The sequence below is a fragment of the Alligator mississippiensis genome, chromosome 4 (genome assembly GCF_030867095.1).
Source record: "Alligator mississippiensis isolate rAllMis1 chromosome 4, rAllMis1, whole genome shotgun sequence".
NCBI lineage: Eukaryota > Metazoa > Chordata > Crocodylia > Alligatoridae > Alligator > Alligator mississippiensis.
In genome coordinates, this window is record NC_081827.1 from 28,412,501 (window position 1) to 28,428,721 (window position 16,221).

Consider the following 16,221-nt stretch of genomic DNA (forward strand, 5'->3'; position numbering starts at 1 on the left):
CCCCACCCCATTCTGAAAACAGTGAGCACTGGCAGACCCCTGGCTATTGCTATGAGAACCCAGTTACAGGCTCCCAGCCCACAGCTAGATTCCCCTCCCCACTGGAACCAACAGTGAACTTCTGTTTGGTCTGGGGTAACATTGTAACTCAGAATGCTTTGCAGAAATTGTTCCGAGTTACAGGTGGGAGCTGCACTTCTGTCTGCACCTTAGCGATCATAGCTCAGGTGCAGAACACACTCTGGCTCTTCATGTCACTTGAGAAGCACAAAGGAGCTAAAGTGTCCTGGTGAATCTGTTCCAGAATTTCTTAGATCTTTTTTGTTCAGCACCATGTTTCTGTGCATCTGAAGACCAGTTAGAATTTTGTCAATAATTTAGTGAAAAAAATATACTCCAGGGCTTGGACAAATGCTCACTTGGAAGAGCTTCAAAAGGAGAGGGGAGCTACAGCTTGGGAGCAGACAGCAGCTGCTATGCTGCTTGTCTATATTTTTATTGGTAAAAAGTGTTGTGCACTAACTGACAAATAATCCTTTTTATTGCCATTGCCTTTTTCTATTCACTTTCCTTTGACTCTTTATGGAAAATAGGAATTTGAAAGAGCTCATCTTCCCTGAGAGCCACATAAATGCTGCTTTGTCATCAGGAGAGATATTGGTGTAGATACAGTGCTTCTTTCACACTGTATCACTGGCATTTCAGTCTCTTTAGGGCCCTCCATTATGCTGGATTTAAGAGTGAGAAATGAGCCCCCACAAAAGTATTGTTCCTCTTTTAGGCAACACTCTGGAACTGTACTATGTCAGCCACCCCTTTGTTGAAAATTAAGAATAAAATTTTCAGGCACGTTTGCAAGAATTATCCTGTGATCCTTCCGCTGGCCTCCAGGGAGCATCATTGTAGAATTCTTTACACCTCTCACAGGACAAGCCATCAGTGTTGTGCTGGCAGATACATCTACCATGAACCTGTAGTATATTGGAAAAAAAGCACATTTTCTTTAATCCAGTGGCTTTGTGCCATTTACAGGGGGAATGTATCCTGCCCTCCCATTCCGTACATTTTTTTCTTTCACAAAGAATAATAATATATCAGTATTTTCTTTCTGCAAGCAGAAAACCTCCACAGTGCTGGAATCAGATCAGGTTGCTTCCATCTGCATCTCAGATGGAAAACTTTTATATGTAAATTATGCAACCCTATATTCCTGGTGTTTATTTTGCCTCCAGAAAGTTACAGATTTAGACTGACTTTCCCTTCCCTGAAGATGCAAACTTTAAATCTACAAATTTGTCATTTGTCTTTAGCAGAATTCCCAAATTAAATCATGCAATCCTTCCATATATTGTTTACTGCTTGCACAGTTCAGTGTACTTATATGTGCTGGGTACATTCCCCTCTAAATGCTATAAAACAACATATGCCATATAAATATGCTGTGTAAAAAGAGCTAAGTGACATTAGGCTCATACTATGCCAGCAAAAGCAGGAAAATTTAGAGCCCTCTGGCTCCCTCAGCTGACACAAACAATTCTCAGTTACTTGAACAAGAGGCTTGGACAATAACTAACCAATTTTAGAATAATGAAACAAATGTTAAGAAATATACTGCTACTGACAGAAAATGAGTCTTAGACACTTTAATATAAAGTATAACATATCAAGGAAAAATACTATTTCTAAACATGGAAGTAGATAAAATTATGTTCCTGAATTGGTGGACAATTTATTTTTCACAAATTTTGTTCTGTCAAATGTGGACCCACAGGATTTTTCTTTTGTCAAAATCTCTTTTTAAGTTGTTGGTTTCCAAGAAGCCCTATTAGAGTTAGAGAACATGCTCAATAAAAGAGCCATTTGAGTCTGCACACAGCACAGGCTATTTATTAAATTATGTTTGCACCATTACAGGTCTGGTATTCCATACTACTATCAACAGGCTCTGTGACAGCTATTTTAGAAAGACTGCTTTAATGCCAAAAGTAGCCAGATACTAATCTCCTTTACAATGAAGCAGGGCTGTCCAGCTGGTGGCCTGTGGGTTGCATGTGGCTCATGAGGGCCAGTAAATGGCCTGTAGGCTACATGCAGCCTGCAAATAGTCAAAAGGCAGCCTGTGGGCCCCAGTGGCCACATCTCCTGCTGTTGTGTAGTGGGAAAGGGTCTGGAGATTCACATGCTGCCAGTGTACTGGTGGGGCCTCCCTTCCATAGCATGCAGCCTGTGCAGTCCGTGGCTCCAGGGCTGTACACTAGTGCTGGGTGCAGCCCCTCGCTGTGCTTAAATTGGACAGCCCCGCCCTGAATAATCTGGTCAAGTGTTTTTATCAAAGAGATAATGTTAAAATCCTTTAATCCTTAAATTGTAAATTATCAGCTCATGTATAGCTTTAAAAAACTGCCACATTGGGAATCTCCTTCTATAAAACTTACCATTCCAGGCTGATGGAAAACATCTCCTCGTAGTTTCTGCACTGGACTGCACTGGCTAGCATGTCCATTGCAAAAGCAGCTTCCACGGACAACCATTTCATAAACTGCATAATAATATTTTTCAAGGGGATCATGTTGCCTTCTTCCAAGTAAAGTATCTCCTAGGGTATGGAGTTTTGTGAAATTGATTCGCAGATTTGTTAAGGTGATGAGTTCTGTGATTTGAGAAAGAAATCAAAAGCCAAAATTATCTTAAATTCTGTTCATTTGGGACTATCTAGGGTCAAATACTCAACTGGTATAAATCATCAATGTGCCCTTTGTGCATCAGGCAAAAAATCCACCATACCAAAGGAATCTACACAGGTAGAAGACCTTGGTAGACCTCCTGACCCAGGTCAGTAGTGTTACTAAAGGTGGACAACAGGGGCAGTGGCAATGTGTAGGGGGTGCGTGTGTACCCCGAGAGCACTGGTGCACTCCCTGACCAGCTGTGCTTGCCTCTTAGGTGACGGGCAGGGAGGGCAAGTGGGAGTGCCGGTGCACCCCTGAAAGTGCCAGCCAGGAAGCAGCCACAGTGATTGGCTGCCTTGTGATCAGCCATGGGAGAACACGCCCCTCCCCCTCCCCCCCCCCCGTCGGTGAGATTGGCCTCAGGGGGACCCTCCCTGGTCAGTGGGATTGGTCATGGGGGACCACCCTCCCACCCCGTCAGTGAGATTGGCCCCAGTCACTGACTGGTCGCTGGGGGGGCATGTACCCCTCCTGACTAAGGCACCAGTTGCCCATGAACAGGGGCATGAGCCTCAGATTTAGATAGGGCACAGGAACCTCAGCCACTGTTGGCTTGGCCACTGATGCTACTACCCAGGACACAGAATCTGGTTGTTTCACAGTGATGGCACATAGGGGGTGCACAGGCGTGCACGTACATCCCCCAAGAGCACTGGTGCACCCCCTGACAGCAGCATTCCTGGGTGGGGGGGGCAGGTAAGAGCACTGGTGCCCCTCCTGAGAGCGCCAGCCGGGGAGTGCGCCAGGAGAAGCGGTCCCCCTGCGGCCGATCCTGCTGACCCAGAAGTGCCTGTGGCACACCCGGAAGTGCCAGCCACTGCCAGTTGTGGATCGGCGGGATCGGGCTTGGGGATCCTTATCTCTGGCCTGTGGGATTGGTCGTGGGGGACCACCCCCAGTCACTGAGTGTCCGCTGGGGGGGCAAGGGCGGGGGACTCAGGAGGCACCAGTTGCCAATGTTGTTTCTCTTCTGATCCTGATCCTTAAACATGTTTCAGTGCTAAAATTCCATCTATCCTGATATGTACCAGCCAAAGATCTGTACCATTTAACACGTATACCAGGGATGTCAAAGATATGGCCCACATGTGCTGCCCCTAGTGCTGCCTGTGGATTTCGGAATTGACTCACAGGCAGCATGTGGGGTGAGGCTGGAGGGCCCTGTGCACTGCATGTAGTGCCTACTCTGGCCGCTCTGGAACTGTGCCTTGGAGCAGCTACCACGTGTAGCACATGGCCCTAGAGTGGTGGAGTGGCCACTGTGTGCAGCATAGTCCCAGAGTGGCCAGAGTACGACCATGTTGCACACAATGCCCTTTCTGGCTATTCCAGGACATGAACTGGATCTAGCAAGTAGGGCCAGTCTGTGCATCCAATCCTGCGTGCAGACTGGTTCTGCACTACTCATCCAGCCTGCAGGATACTTCTGACGTAGATACCTCTGACGTAGACCAAACAAAATTGACTACGTGTTTGTGAGAACAACCAAATTATTCATACCCTGGATATATGGCACATAAGGGTTTTCTATTTCAAAGCTGGGATCCAAAGCTTTCAAGACAACCTGTAAAAACAAATAAATATATATATATACATACATAAGCTTGCTAAGAACTTTTTTCCAACTACACAGTTGGTCTAATAAAAGATATCACATCTACTCAAAGAACCTTGGCTACCTATATATATATTTGGCTCAGCAGAGATTTATAATGAGCCAAAATCTTTTGACAGGAGAAGCTTATGATTTAAAATAGAAGAAAGAAAAGCAAACCCTTAATATCAAAATTATGCTTAGTGGTCATCTTTTCATCACACATCTGTGTAACCCTATTGATGTCAACCCTTTTACAGCCCTCATTTACAAACAGCGTAAATGAGAGGAGAATTAGATACGGTGAATACGATGTAGCTGGTTGACATCACAGTATAATCTGAACTAAAACAAGCATAGACACAGAGCACTACCTCGCCTTCAGTGGAAGGCTCAATGTCTGAATATCTTGAATCACAGACAATATCCCTCACTCCTCTTGCTGGACCGGAAGGGATGTTAGGGAAAGCAGCAGCACAGTCTTGGGCAAAGTACCGAAAGGCTTTCCAGGTCTGACCAGAATCTGTGGAACGCTCCACCAGCATTGCTGCAGGCCGGAAGGTCTGTAAGAAACATTAGTTCAAAAACCTCTTTAAATGGTCTTTTGTAACAAGTTTGAGATATAGCTTATTTTAAGCTGCAGTGAAGGACGATGAGAATTCCTTGCCCAGGGACTTGTAGGTCTATTAGCTGACTATGCATGCAACTGGATTCTTTGAAAAAGACTGCTAGATATTAATTGAAGTGTATAACAAACAGATTTGTCAACTAAACTCTCAGTGAAAATGAATTGTCAGTATTCTTCAAAAATGTGAGCAATATTAAGTATGCAATTTTAGTTCACAGAAATAGGTGCCCTCTGGAAACAATAGTATGTCAGTTAGTAATTAAAGACCATAACATAATATATACTCACACAAAGACCAAATTTAAGCTTAATGAGCATTTTCATTCTTAATAAGTATTTAGATATTTCCTAAATTTTGAATGCATGATATAGCAACCTCAATGTTGTTTAAATGCAGGCAGTCCTTGACTTACAATGTTTCGAGTTACAACGTTTTGCACTTACAACATTTATAAACTGACGCGCTGTTTCAACTTTGACATCAGTTTTGACTTTACAACACTTGATCCGATGTGATGCCATGCCAGTGAACAAGTTTACTGTGTCACCCATCTCCCTGGAGAACATCTGTGCAAACTTCCTTGGACACTTTCTTTAAGAAAGCAGACAAGACTCCAGAAGAACCTGCAGCCAAGACTCCTGAGAAGACTCCAGCCAAGAACCCTTCAAAAAGTCCAGCAAAGTCACCTCAAAGAAGTCCTTCCAAATCAATGTGATTGCTATTTACAATATAAATACATTAATGTAACTATATTACTCATCTATAATTGATCGAGTACAAAATTCTGTGGTATTTTTGGTGAAAATAGGGTATCAGGCCTTGGGTCAGGAACCAATCCCCCATTTATAACATTTTTTCTCATGAGAAAATTGGTTCCAAGTTACAACGTTTCAACTTGAGACGCAGTTTTCAGGAACCAATTGTGTCGTAAGTCTGAGGACTGCCTGTATTGTTAATTTTTTTAAATGTAATTATTGCATATAGTTATGGGAAGATTCAAGTAAAATATCTATACAGAATACCTTAAATGTCAGTATAAGATGGCTGAACTGGAATAAGGTTTCTAGATCTAGTCTGATGCTGACATGATCGATGCCTGAAAATACATTAAAAACAAGGTGAAGGTCAGCAATGTAAATTGAGTCCTTCCTTCCTTAGTATAGAGACTTTAAAAGTCTGAATATAAACCATACAACACTTTCCCAGGTCCAGATTCAGCTCTCAGGTGTCTGCATTGATTAGAATGGTCACCACATGCATATATGAAGGTCCACTGTTTCTGCAGAGAATTTCAAGCTGCTCTTTCCTGATGCAGATCTCAATGCTTATGTCTTTCTTTGGGAGTGATTGCATCCTCCAAATCAGCCACCCTTGTGTGTACAGAACTGAAATCCTTATGCACCATATTATTATTGCCAGTATTATGATATTACCAGAACCCAGGGCTCCCTCCTCCAAGCTGAATGCCTTAATTGCTAGGTTACAAAGTCAGGTTCCCTCTTGGACTCTGCCCCTCAGGCCCCATGAATCTCTTTAGTGGGGCATGGACATTTTAACAGGACGGGTAGAGAGTGTCCCTTTGGTTTAGTTTATAGCTTGGTATCTCCAAGAAGTGAAAGAAGTGGATTTGAACCCTTCCTCAGGCTGAAGGCCTAGAACCCAGGTCTTTTCTATCCTTGACACACTTAGCAATTATATAAAAGGTGGGGGCACCATTGTCATTTTAAAAAAAGAATATAGCTATTATTGCATTCTGTGAGGGGCCCAGTCCTACTGGTACATGTTAGGTGTGCTTGGAATACACCTACCAGATATGAACCCTCAGAGGTCTTAGGGCTAGTCAATGTTGCCATTGGGTGGTGGGTCCTTGTGATGACGGTCATCTGAGAACATCCTGTCTACCTGCTTCCAAAGACACATTCTGAACCCAGAGATACATCAGTAAAGCTGCTCTGGGCTTGCCCATCTATGCCCACTTGCAGGCCCTCAGTGTCTGGCATGTCTCAGAGCAGGCATTGGGAATGAACCAGGACAGCTTCACTTCCAGATTGAGAATGAGCATGTGCATTAGTAGTGGGTGGGTGGTGCTTGGTCCTGTCCTCACCATGCTGCCACTGCCACACTACAGACAAGGCCCTAGTCAATACTTGGCCAAGTTTCTGGCCCCCAGTGGACTTGAGTGGGAGTTGGGTAACACTAACAACTTAAGCCAGGGCATTTCTGAGCATGATCCACAGAAGCAGAACTGAAACTGCCTGCTGTAAGCAACAGGGTTAGGCAATAGGACTGTGCGAAGCTACTGTCCCTGATTTGATTCAGTGGAGATTCGGCCCAATTCAGTGGCTGAATCTCTGAATCCGAATTGAATCAGAGGACCCTTTAATCTCTCCAAATCAAATAGGAACCCTCTGAATCGATTTGGAGAGATTCGGAAAGATTTGGCGATTCAGACATAGACGCAGCTTTCAATGTTTTTTCTACTTACCTCTAGGTAGGAGGCGGCTTGTGAATGCTGCAATGTTGGGGTGTATTGAATGTCCCACAGAAGCACGGGGGGCTCCCCAGCGCACTTGGCAGCAGAACTGGAACTGGACCAGAAGCATTTCTGGTCCACATCTGGGGTCACTGCCAAGCACATGGAGGGCTCCCCTGGCTGTACTCCTGTGGGACGCTCCCTGCCACAGCACTGCAGTGTTCACAAGCTGCGCTGGTACGTTGAGGTATGTAGAAAAAACATTTAAAGCTGTGTCTATGTCTGAATCGCTGATTCTCTGAATCAGCTTCAAATCTTCAGATCCGGATTCAGCCGAATCAAACCAGGGACAGTGATCTGAATCAATAAATCGAATCACTGCCCCTGATTCGGACTGAATCTGAATTGAATAGGGCTTGCTTTGCAAACCTCTATTAGGCAACAACTGAGCGCTGGGAATGAGCTGGGGTTGTTCAGATCACAAATTTGGAGTCAGGTGTCTAAAGTCCTATTTCAGTTCTGGCATTAGAACTAGAACCACTACTGTGGTTTATACAGCTGTATTAGTATAACTTCTGTCGCACCAACAGGCTTCATTAAAAGCAGATGGACGCATATTTCCACAGTAAGCAGGTAATTAAATCTCGCCTCAGTTCCTTTTGTTCAACTGTACATTCAAGGTTTTGTATTTAGAACTTGTCTGTTGATAAATCAGCTCTTTTTTAAAAAACATTTCAAATTCTGCACTGTTACAAATCACTATACCTTTTGATTCAATACTGTATGATCAGAGAAAAGAAAGTGTACACAGCACTGTCTCAAGGATTCATAAAATGATGCTTATGAATGATGATTAAAGTAAGCTACACTAAACAAAAAAAAAAGAATATTTCTTCAAGGTAACCTACCATTTTCTGATTGCCACCATTTTTTTTTCCTGTCTGGTTCAAAAGTTGTGATGACATTTTCAATTCTGTGACTGTCCAGCTGCGTGTAGGGGTTATAAGGGTATTTGGAATCGCAGAGGAAGCATTTCTGTTCACCCTAGAAAACAATAATAGTAAAAGGGTAGACCTCTTGTCAAACCTGCCCTGGACAGGTGTCCTGCCCCACTGGCCACCTTCTTGGCCACCATCCTGGAACTGGAAGTCCTGCCTCCTACCCCCTGACATTTGCCACTGACAGTTCCACCCCTTGCCGTGGAAGCGCCCCCTTTGGAGGGGGTCACCATCTTGATCACCATCTTGGAATCGGAAGTCCTCTCCTGTCAAATGGTCTCTGACCTGATAGCTCCACCCACATAACCCTGAACCCTCCCCCCCACCTTACTGCCATGTTGGCTGACATGTTCATCACCATCTTGGCCACCATATTGGTCCTAAAAGCCCCTGCCTCATCACATAATCTTTGATCCCAGTAGTTCCACTGACATGAGCCCAAAACCTGCCCCCTTGCTGCCATGTTGGCCTCCATGTTGGTTGCCATCTTGACTGCCATTTTGGTTCCAGAAGCCTCTGCCCTGTCACATGGTCCATGGTCCCAGAAGTTTCACCCACATTACCCTGAAATCTGCCCCTCTTGCTGCCAAGTTCCCTGCCAAGCCCCTGCACTGTCACATGATCCATGATACCAGAAGTTCCACCCACATGACCCCAAAACCCATCTCCCTTGCTGCCATATTGGTCACCATATTGGTGGCCATGTTGGCTGCTATGTTGGTCCCAGAAGCCCCTGCCCCATCATATGGTCTGTGGCACTGGAAGCTCCTCCTGCATCACCTTTTACCACAGGGGTTGGTAACCCCTGGCACGCGTGTTGAGCATGGCACGTGAGGCCATTTTGCTCGGCATGCCATGGTCAGCCCCGGCTCTGGATAGCTGCTGCCAGTGACACAGCCTGGGCTGCTCCCAGCAGGGCTTGCAGCATCCCAACTGCCTGCTGGGAGCAGCCCACGCTCCCGGCTGTCAGCAGCTACCCAGAACTGAGGCTGGCTGCAGCCAGAAGCCTGCAAAAAGCTGTGCTGGGCTCTGGAGCTCCGGCATCAGTTCTGTACCGGCGCATGCACGTGTGCCTCGGAGCGGGCAGTGGGGGAGGGGCCTGAGGGAGTGTAACCCCGATCTCTCTCCCACTCCTGGCACAGAGCTGGTGACTGGGCTCCGGAGCCCAGTGCAGCTGTTTGTAGCCAGTCTGGGCTCTGGGCAGCTGCAGCAAGCAGCAGGCAGGCTGCAAACAGTTGCGCCGGGCTCCACAGCTCCAGCATCAGCTCCATGTGTGCGCAGTCGCCACCAGGTTCAGGTGTTCTGTCCAGGTTCAGGTGTTCAGGTGGGCTATGGGGCTACCCTCCTTACTCTTCAGTATTGTCTGAAAGAGGCTTTGTGAAGGCTTTTTGTCTCCTAGATGTACCAGGCAAGAAAGCCATGGCTACATGAGCTGGTCCAATGAGAATATAAACTGGATCATTTGGAAGTTCTGTACTGAATTCCCACAGGAAACGTTTTAAATGCTGTTATTGTAATAGGTTATGCCATGAATTGTCTGAGCCTTACAGAGAAACATTTAGCCTAGGGCATAGCAATTTTAAATGCTGTTCGTTTTGCTGAAGACTTTAATGCTGCTCTACATGGGGTGATCAAGGAGAAGGATAAGCCTCTGGTGCTCTATATTAAATACTTAATTGGTATAATAAATTATAAAACCCTACTTAGGAAAAGGGTCTAGCTATTATATAGCATGAACTATTATAAGGCTAGCAAAATGTACAGATATTGATGGATATAAAAAAAGCACTCTCACTGGTGTCATGTACTGTTCAGTCAATCTCTTGGGAAGGAGATGGGAGCCAGGAGTGTGTGTCTGTGTATGTGGTGTGACAAATCAACCCTGGAAGGATAAGGATAGGCACAATTCTATTGACCTAAAAACATTACAAAAGGTCTAGCTGGTGCAGTGTGTTGTCACCTCCCTGCATAATGAGGGTAAACAGGATCTCCTCAAGAGAGAATGCTGGAACATGTCCGAGGAAAGTTGAAAACCTGTGAAAAATTTTGATGGGCATCTACCCCAGTTAATCAGGCCTATTGAACACAACCGGGTGGGATGTTTTCACCTAAGAAAACTACAGTGGGCCTTGCTGGGGTGGTACAGCACCAGGATTGAATGGGTTAGACTCCACCAACACATCACAATGATTCTACAGGGATGAATCAATGCCTGAGACACAACCTGCATGACTCAGAACCACAAGTCTAACCACTGCATGAAACAGTGAGACACAATATACAAATCAGAATCAAAGGACTAGTCACCACATCCAACCAAACGTGTAATAAAAACTCCCAACAGGGTATAAACCCCACAGTTTGGGTCAGAAAAATCCTTTTCTCTGGATGATAAGTCTGCTTCAGGACAGAACCTGGTATGTATTCGTTATCTCTCTATATATCGATCTCTCTATATCTATATCCCCTTTTTCTGCATGAATATATTGTCTTTACTTATGGTGTCTTTGGTCTTCATTATAGAGGGCTTATCTATTGGGAAAACAGCAAATAACTAATTTTTCTCATGAAAACACTTTCCTCCTGATGACAAATCTCCTTTAGAACAAAGCTAGGTATACATTCATTATTTCTAATATATATGTATGTCTACACACTTTTTCTGTCTGATCACACTATCTTTACTTACTGTGTCTTTTGGTCTTCATTATAGAGGGCCTACTTGGTGAGAAAACAGAGGGCAGGTCTTAGACTCTGACAAGAGGTGTACCCCTTATACTACTAATAAGTTAGTTAAATTATTAGTACAGCCTTAGTTATGTGGGGGATAAGCATGCGTCTAAGTGACTGTAGGTTTGGAACATCCCACCTTGCCTCTCAGAACCTGCTCTTGCAAACACATATAAACACACGTGTAGCAGGGCACTGTGGTGTGCCTGCTTCTTTAAGGGAGCTAGCAGCCTACAGCTGCAGGGGGCTATCTAGAGGCTCACCTGACAGAAAGAGGGCTCAGGCTGAAGTTATATAAGCCCAGAGTCCCTGCGAGCTACAAGGTGAGGAACTCCTGGCTAGAGTTACCATAGGTCTAGGTTTTTCCAGACCCGCCCTCTTTTTGGATCCTCTGATCTATGTCCAGGCAGTTTTTAAAAATATGATCAAGTGTCCAGGATTTTGGTCTGCTCAGCATCAAAGTTTTTTCAGGGCACTTCCTAGCTTGGCTTAGCAAGAAGGTGCTTGGGGCTGGAGAGAGTGGGGGGAAGGTGATTGGATGCAGGGGGTGCCTTGTGCATGTGCACATGCACATGCGCATGCACATGGCCAGCATGCAGCCAGGCAGGATGGTGGTAGCAGCCCCAGCAACTGGATGCAGGTAAGTCTATGGGAAGTGGGGGTTGGAGGGTCAGGGTTTGGGGACTGATTGGGGGGCTATGTGTGTGTGTATGTGTGTGTGTGGCAGGGGTGTGTGGAGGGGATGGGTGTGTGAAGGGAGAGTGGTTGTCTGCCAGCGCTGGTGGAAGGTAGCTGAGTGCTGAGGCTACAGCAGGTCAGGGGAGGCAGAGGGAAGCCCCTGCCCCTCCAGTGGGGGAAGGAGGCAGTGGGGTCCTTTGGGGGCAGTGGGGAGCTGCGTGGCTGGGCCAATGACACCAGGGCTGGTGCCCTTGCTCATAGGGGTGGGGCAGCTGGGACATGCTGCAGGGCTGGGGGGAGCAGGGGGATGCAGGTCAGGAGTGAGGGGCATTAGCAGGGCTGGGAGGGCTGTTGGTTCAGAGTAAGGGGTACCAGGGCATGGGGGACTGTGGGTCATGAGTGTGGGGTACTGGCAGCATCAGAGGGCTGTGGGTTAGGAGTACGGGGCATCAGCAGGGATGGGGGCTGTGGGTTGGGAGAGAGGGGCACCAGCATGGCCTGGGGGGAGTAGTGTCAGGTGTGGAGGGGCAGTGGCAGAGCCAGGAGTCTGCAGGTTGGGGGTGAGGGGCAGTAGCAGGGCTTGGGCAGGACTGTGGTTTGGGAGTGAGGAGCAATGACATGGGCAGGGGCAGGGCACTGGCATATCAGTGCCCCCCTCTCCCCCCACACACAGTCATATACCCACCCTTCCCTGCCCAACAGCTATCCTCTTTTTTGGAATATGGTAACCCTACTTGTGGCAGCAGGACAGCAGGGCTCCTGAAGGCCTGGAGTTTATATAAACAATCATGCAGGCCTGGGAACAGAAGAAGGATACCTAGCCAGAGGAAGGCAGGGTTTTACAAGCAAGTGGCCTTTGTTTTATTTTGAACCCACAGAGGGTCCATGTGCCCAGGTAAGGGCTGAGCCAAGCCAGAGAGCTCAGAAGCCCAGGGAAGGGGCATGCAAGACCAGGGGTCCAGGAGCCCAGGGAAGGGGCGGTGTGTAAGACCAGGGGCCAGGGAGCCTAGGGCAGTATGAAGGACCTGGGGCTTGGGAGCCCAGGGAGGGGGTAGCATGCAGGACCAGAGGTCCAAGAGTCCAGGAAGGGACTGTCGGGGACCAGGGGGTCCAAAAGCCCAAGGAGGGCTGGGGGTATAAGTAAGCAGCATCACAGAGAGAGAACACCTGTGAGGCCTGGGACATGATGTAGGGGAGGTACGGAACCACGGAAGGGACCTTAAGGCAACAGATGCCTGTGGGTCCAGAGTGAGGGGTACAAGGGCATGGGGGACTGTGGGTCACGAGTGCAGGGTACTAGCAGCATCAGAGGGCTATGGGTTAGGAGTGAGGGGCATCTGCCCAGGTACAGACAGGCTGAGAGGGCTTGCTAGCCTGTGGGCACAGGACTGTGGCTGACGGGACCCAGGAGAGGCCTGGCAGTGACTGACACATGCTCAGGCTCACTCAGAGCCCACAGGCACTCTCCCTTTTATATCCTTCAATAAGAGCAAGGTATGGTGAGTGAATGATCAGAAGGGGGCTGCAGCTGACCCTGAGCAAAGCAGGGGCCACATGACCACCCTGTGGCCACAGGCTGGCTACAACATGCTTACTTGTAAATGTGAGTTGCCTCAATTAATTCAACAAGAACTGTTCTGGGCACAAAGGGCACTTACATGCCCATCAGATGGGGACCACATGTGCTTATCAGAGCCTAGATTTGGGGACCATTAGAACCACTTATTTTCTCCCAGCTTTTTTTCTTCTACTTGAATAAGGGGGATTTTAACAGGGAAAAGTGAATTAGTTCACTAACGTGTTTTTCCTTGGTATCAGAAGGAGTTTGTACTTAAAATCTTGGGAACTTTTACATATGCTCCAACATGTTCTGATTAGAATGCATTGAAGCAGACTCGATTAAGTGACATTGAATACAGGAGACATTGTGGGTGTTTTAATTAAAGTGGCTCCCAAGAGCCACTCTAATTAAAATACCACCCCCCCACCCCAGAGCACATATATAGGGACCCCTTTTTTGCTCCCTCTGAAAGAAGCGTATGGCCTTCTACACTCTGCCAGCTTCCATTCACCTCTGAAGCCTGCAGTTTTATGCCAGCTCCAGTAGCGCATTTTCTTTTTTTTTCTTTGAAATCTTATATGTGCTAAATAAAATTACAGTACCTCAAATCAGTTGTTTTCTCTAAACCTATTATTTAGAAATCCATATAGTCACCTTTTGTCATAGAACTAACATATACACAGTGTTTTCTTTTAAAACAAAAATATCAAGTTTTGTATGGAAGAACATGACTTGAGGCTAAGAAAGGCACTATAAAAGAGCCCATTATGGTCATGGAGGAGCCTGTAGCTCCTTGGTATCAAGTGGGTTTATTCATGCATGTAGAAAAAAATTATGTATTAGTGCTGGATTATAATCCTCAGTATCCTGAAACTGCATCACTCAAAAGCACAACAGCAAACTATGTCATAACTCACATCAAATCAATTTTTGTTCGACATGGGATTTCACAAATTGTGAGAACAGACAATGGCCCTCAATTCAACTGTCTTGATTTTAAAGAGTTTGCAAACAAACATAAATTCCATCACAACAGTTCAAGTCCTAAATACCCCACTATCCAATGGTCTGGTGGAAAATGGAGTACAAATAGTAAAGAAATTGTGGAGAGAAGCTACAGATTCACACACCGATGGTTACCTGTCACTCTTAAATTATAGGGCAGTATCCATGAAACATGGATTATCCCCAGCAGAAATGCTGTTTAAAAGGAAACTCAAAACCAGGATGCCAAATCTTGTTGACGATGCTCATCAGAATGAAAAAAACCCCATAACATTAAAAAAATTCAAGAAACTCAAACAAAAATGGTACTATGACAGGAGTTTCAGGGAGTTACCACAACTGCACAACAAAAATATGGTGCTTATTTCAAATGTATGAATGCGGAAACAAAAAGCACTAGTTTCCCATCAAGTACCTCCCAGATCCTATAAAATAGTTGCACAGGTGTTAAGGAACAGACGATACTTGCAGCTCATAAAGGGGAGAAAAGAAGCAGCATCACAAGATTTTCCAAAGGAAACAGAGCTAACATCAAAGCAGCAAGAAACAACAGAGGAGACTGAAAATGACACAGAAGTAGAGACATCTGAACAAGGAAACCAAACAAGAACTGAGGCTATCCTCTGAGAATGCAGAGAAACTGAGATCACTTGGAGCTAAAAAGCCAACACAAAGACTAACAGAGATCTGTTCAAATGTGCTTTAACAATGGGTTGAAGTAAACACATAAAGGGGGAAGATACGTGGATACCTTTAAGAGTGGTATGTATAAGTTGTTGCATTGGCCAGGGGATTGCAGAAGTGAACAGCAGATCAGTAAGCTAAGAACACTCTCTGAATAAACAAGCTTTATCATTTTATAAAGTTAACTCCTTGGTCTTTTGAGACTATCACAATTACTGGTGAGTAAAACATGGTAGGAATGAAGCTCAGGATGGTTTTGTTAGAGAGAAAGCTGAGGGCAGAGAGGGTTGGACCTGATTCTGCTTCTCTGACCTTCACTTAATGGCCAAGGTATCAGGCTGATCATGGTAGGATTATAAACTATAACCATTTCAAAGCCTTTGTGACCACACAGCAATAAAGAATGAGGGTGAGAAATGATGGGGTTGCCACAAATTGCAGGTTGGCTACCTCTGTTGGCTACCTACCAGCAAGACAAAGGAGTGATGTATTTAGCATCATGTCTAGCTAGTTTTGACCCTCTAGCCTGAATGTCCAGATACCATTTACAGCAAGGTTTACAGGGGGGCAGATTTTGGTACAAGACCACAGCATTCATGTCTTTGAGGCAGTAACAAAACAACTTAACTGCTCTGCCACCACACTTCAGAACTTCCAGTTATGTAGGTATGGAAAACACCATTGCTTTGTTAATCAAATACAATTCTGAAAAATGTTTTCCATGCTGTGCCTTCAAAAATAAAATAATCATAAGGAGAAACATCCAGTGTAAAACAATGTTAGTCTGAGCATGGTTGCCACTATGGTCTTATTTATTTAGCTTTCTTGGAGGCTGGTTTTATCTACAGGTGACTAAATACTGCAATAGTGTTGGCTGATCAGTTGTGCCATGTTTGTTAACCACAAACATTTCCTACAACAGGTTTGCTCTTGCAACAACCCTTAATATGGGTTACTGAGTGGGGGGCAAAGAACTGGGACTTTCAGCAGCCAGAACTTGACTCTACGCGATACTTGGTATTCTGGCCTCTATCCAGCAAAGCACTTAATAGCATTCAGGTGAGCAGTTTCATTAAAGTTCAGTGGCACCTTTCATATATGCTTTAAGTTGTGCAAGCAAGGTTCTTTGAGTTGTGCAAA

The 16,221-nt window shown here is 45.6% G+C and overlaps 1 protein-coding gene across 9 annotated transcripts in view; it reads right to left on the minus strand.

The window, feature by feature from the left end:
* LAMB4 (laminin subunit beta 4) overlaps positions 1 to 16,221 on the minus strand; it is a 93,764-nt gene that overhangs the window by 68,446 nt on the left and 9,097 nt on the right. For all 9 annotated transcript variants that reach the window (XR_009461522.1, XR_009461523.1, XM_059725876.1 and 6 more), the window contains 6 exons: positions 8,334 to 8,469; positions 5,975 to 6,048; positions 4,698 to 4,886; positions 4,230 to 4,293; positions 2,436 to 2,650; positions 851 to 971 (listed from right to left, as the gene is read on the minus strand). Coding sequence is in view for 7 of the 9 variants with exons in the window: in XM_059725876.1 (XP_059581859.1) it covers positions 851 to 971; positions 2,436 to 2,650; positions 4,230 to 4,293; positions 4,698 to 4,886; positions 5,975 to 6,048; positions 8,334 to 8,469 (799 nt within the window). In the remaining 2 variants the exon portion in view is untranslated. The remainder of the gene's footprint in view (positions 1 to 850; positions 972 to 2,435; positions 2,651 to 4,229; positions 4,294 to 4,697; positions 4,887 to 5,974; positions 6,049 to 8,333; positions 8,470 to 16,221) is intronic.